This window comes from Tupaia chinensis, unplaced genomic scaffold (assembly GCF_000334495.1).
Source record: "Tupaia chinensis unplaced genomic scaffold, TupChi_1.0 Scaffold000573_1, whole genome shotgun sequence".
Lineage (NCBI taxonomy): Eukaryota > Metazoa > Chordata > Mammalia > Scandentia > Tupaiidae > Tupaia > Tupaia belangeri.
This window is the reverse complement of record NW_006160087.1, coordinates 2529544-2530346: the sequence shown is the minus strand read 5'-3', so window position 1 is coordinate 2530346 and position 803 is coordinate 2529544. Positions and strand designations below refer to the sequence as shown.

The following is an 803-nucleotide window of genomic DNA, read 5'->3' as shown; positions in this document are numbered from 1 at the left end:
TCCCAGAACTGGTAGCTTGCTTTCTCATTCCCCCGTCTGGAGAGCACACCTGCCTTATAGCAAACTTAAAGGGCCAGCAGGTGGCATGGTGGTTAAGGTGCTGGACTCCCATATGGCTGACCTCAGTTTGAGTCCCAGACCCAGTGGTTTGAAAATCACAACCTGCATGTATATGCCCAGAATCCCAAGGAGAATAGAGGAGGGATTTCTCACTTTCTCTCTCCCTCTGTCTCTCTAGTGGGTGCATGTGCCCTATACAAAAAATAAATTTTAAAAAAGGAATTAAATATAATTTTTTAAAATTAAAAATGTGTCTTATTTGTGAGGTTGAGATTTATGGATTAACTTTAGAAAACGTCTTGGCAGAGATACGCGACCCTCAAAGCGCGGAAATGGAGGCGCAGTCCTACTGCGCCAAGCTCCTGGGCGAGCTGAACGAGCAGCGCAAGAGGGACTTCTTCTGCGACTGCAGCATCATCGTGGAGGGGCGCATCTTCAAGGCCCACCGCAACATCCTGTTCGCCAACAGCGGCTACTTCCGCGCCCTGCTGGTGCACTACATCCAGGACAGCGCGCGGCACAGCACCGCCTCCCTGGACATCGTCACCTCCGACGCCTTCGCCACCATCCTGGACTTCCTCTACTCCGGGAAGCTGGACCTGTGCGGGGAGAATGTGATCGAGGTGATGTCGGCGGCCAGCTACCTGCAGATGAACGACGTGGTGAACTTCTGCAAGGCGTACATCCGCTCGTCCCTCGACATCTGCCGCAAGATGGAGAAGGAGGCGGCGGTGGCGGCGGGC

The 803-nt window shown here is 53.4% G+C and overlaps 1 protein-coding gene across 1 annotated transcript in view; it reads left to right on the top strand.

The window, feature by feature from the left end:
- The first annotated feature begins 366 nt into the window (after window positions 1-366).
- ZBTB8B (zinc finger and BTB domain containing 8B) overlaps window positions 367-803 on the top strand; it is a 5803-nt gene continuing 5366 nt past the window's right edge. The window contains 1 exon segment of the mRNA XM_027775563.1: window positions 367-797. Within this exon segment, the coding sequence (XP_027631364.1) occupies window positions 393-797 (405 nt within the window). The 5' untranslated portion in view covers window positions 367-392.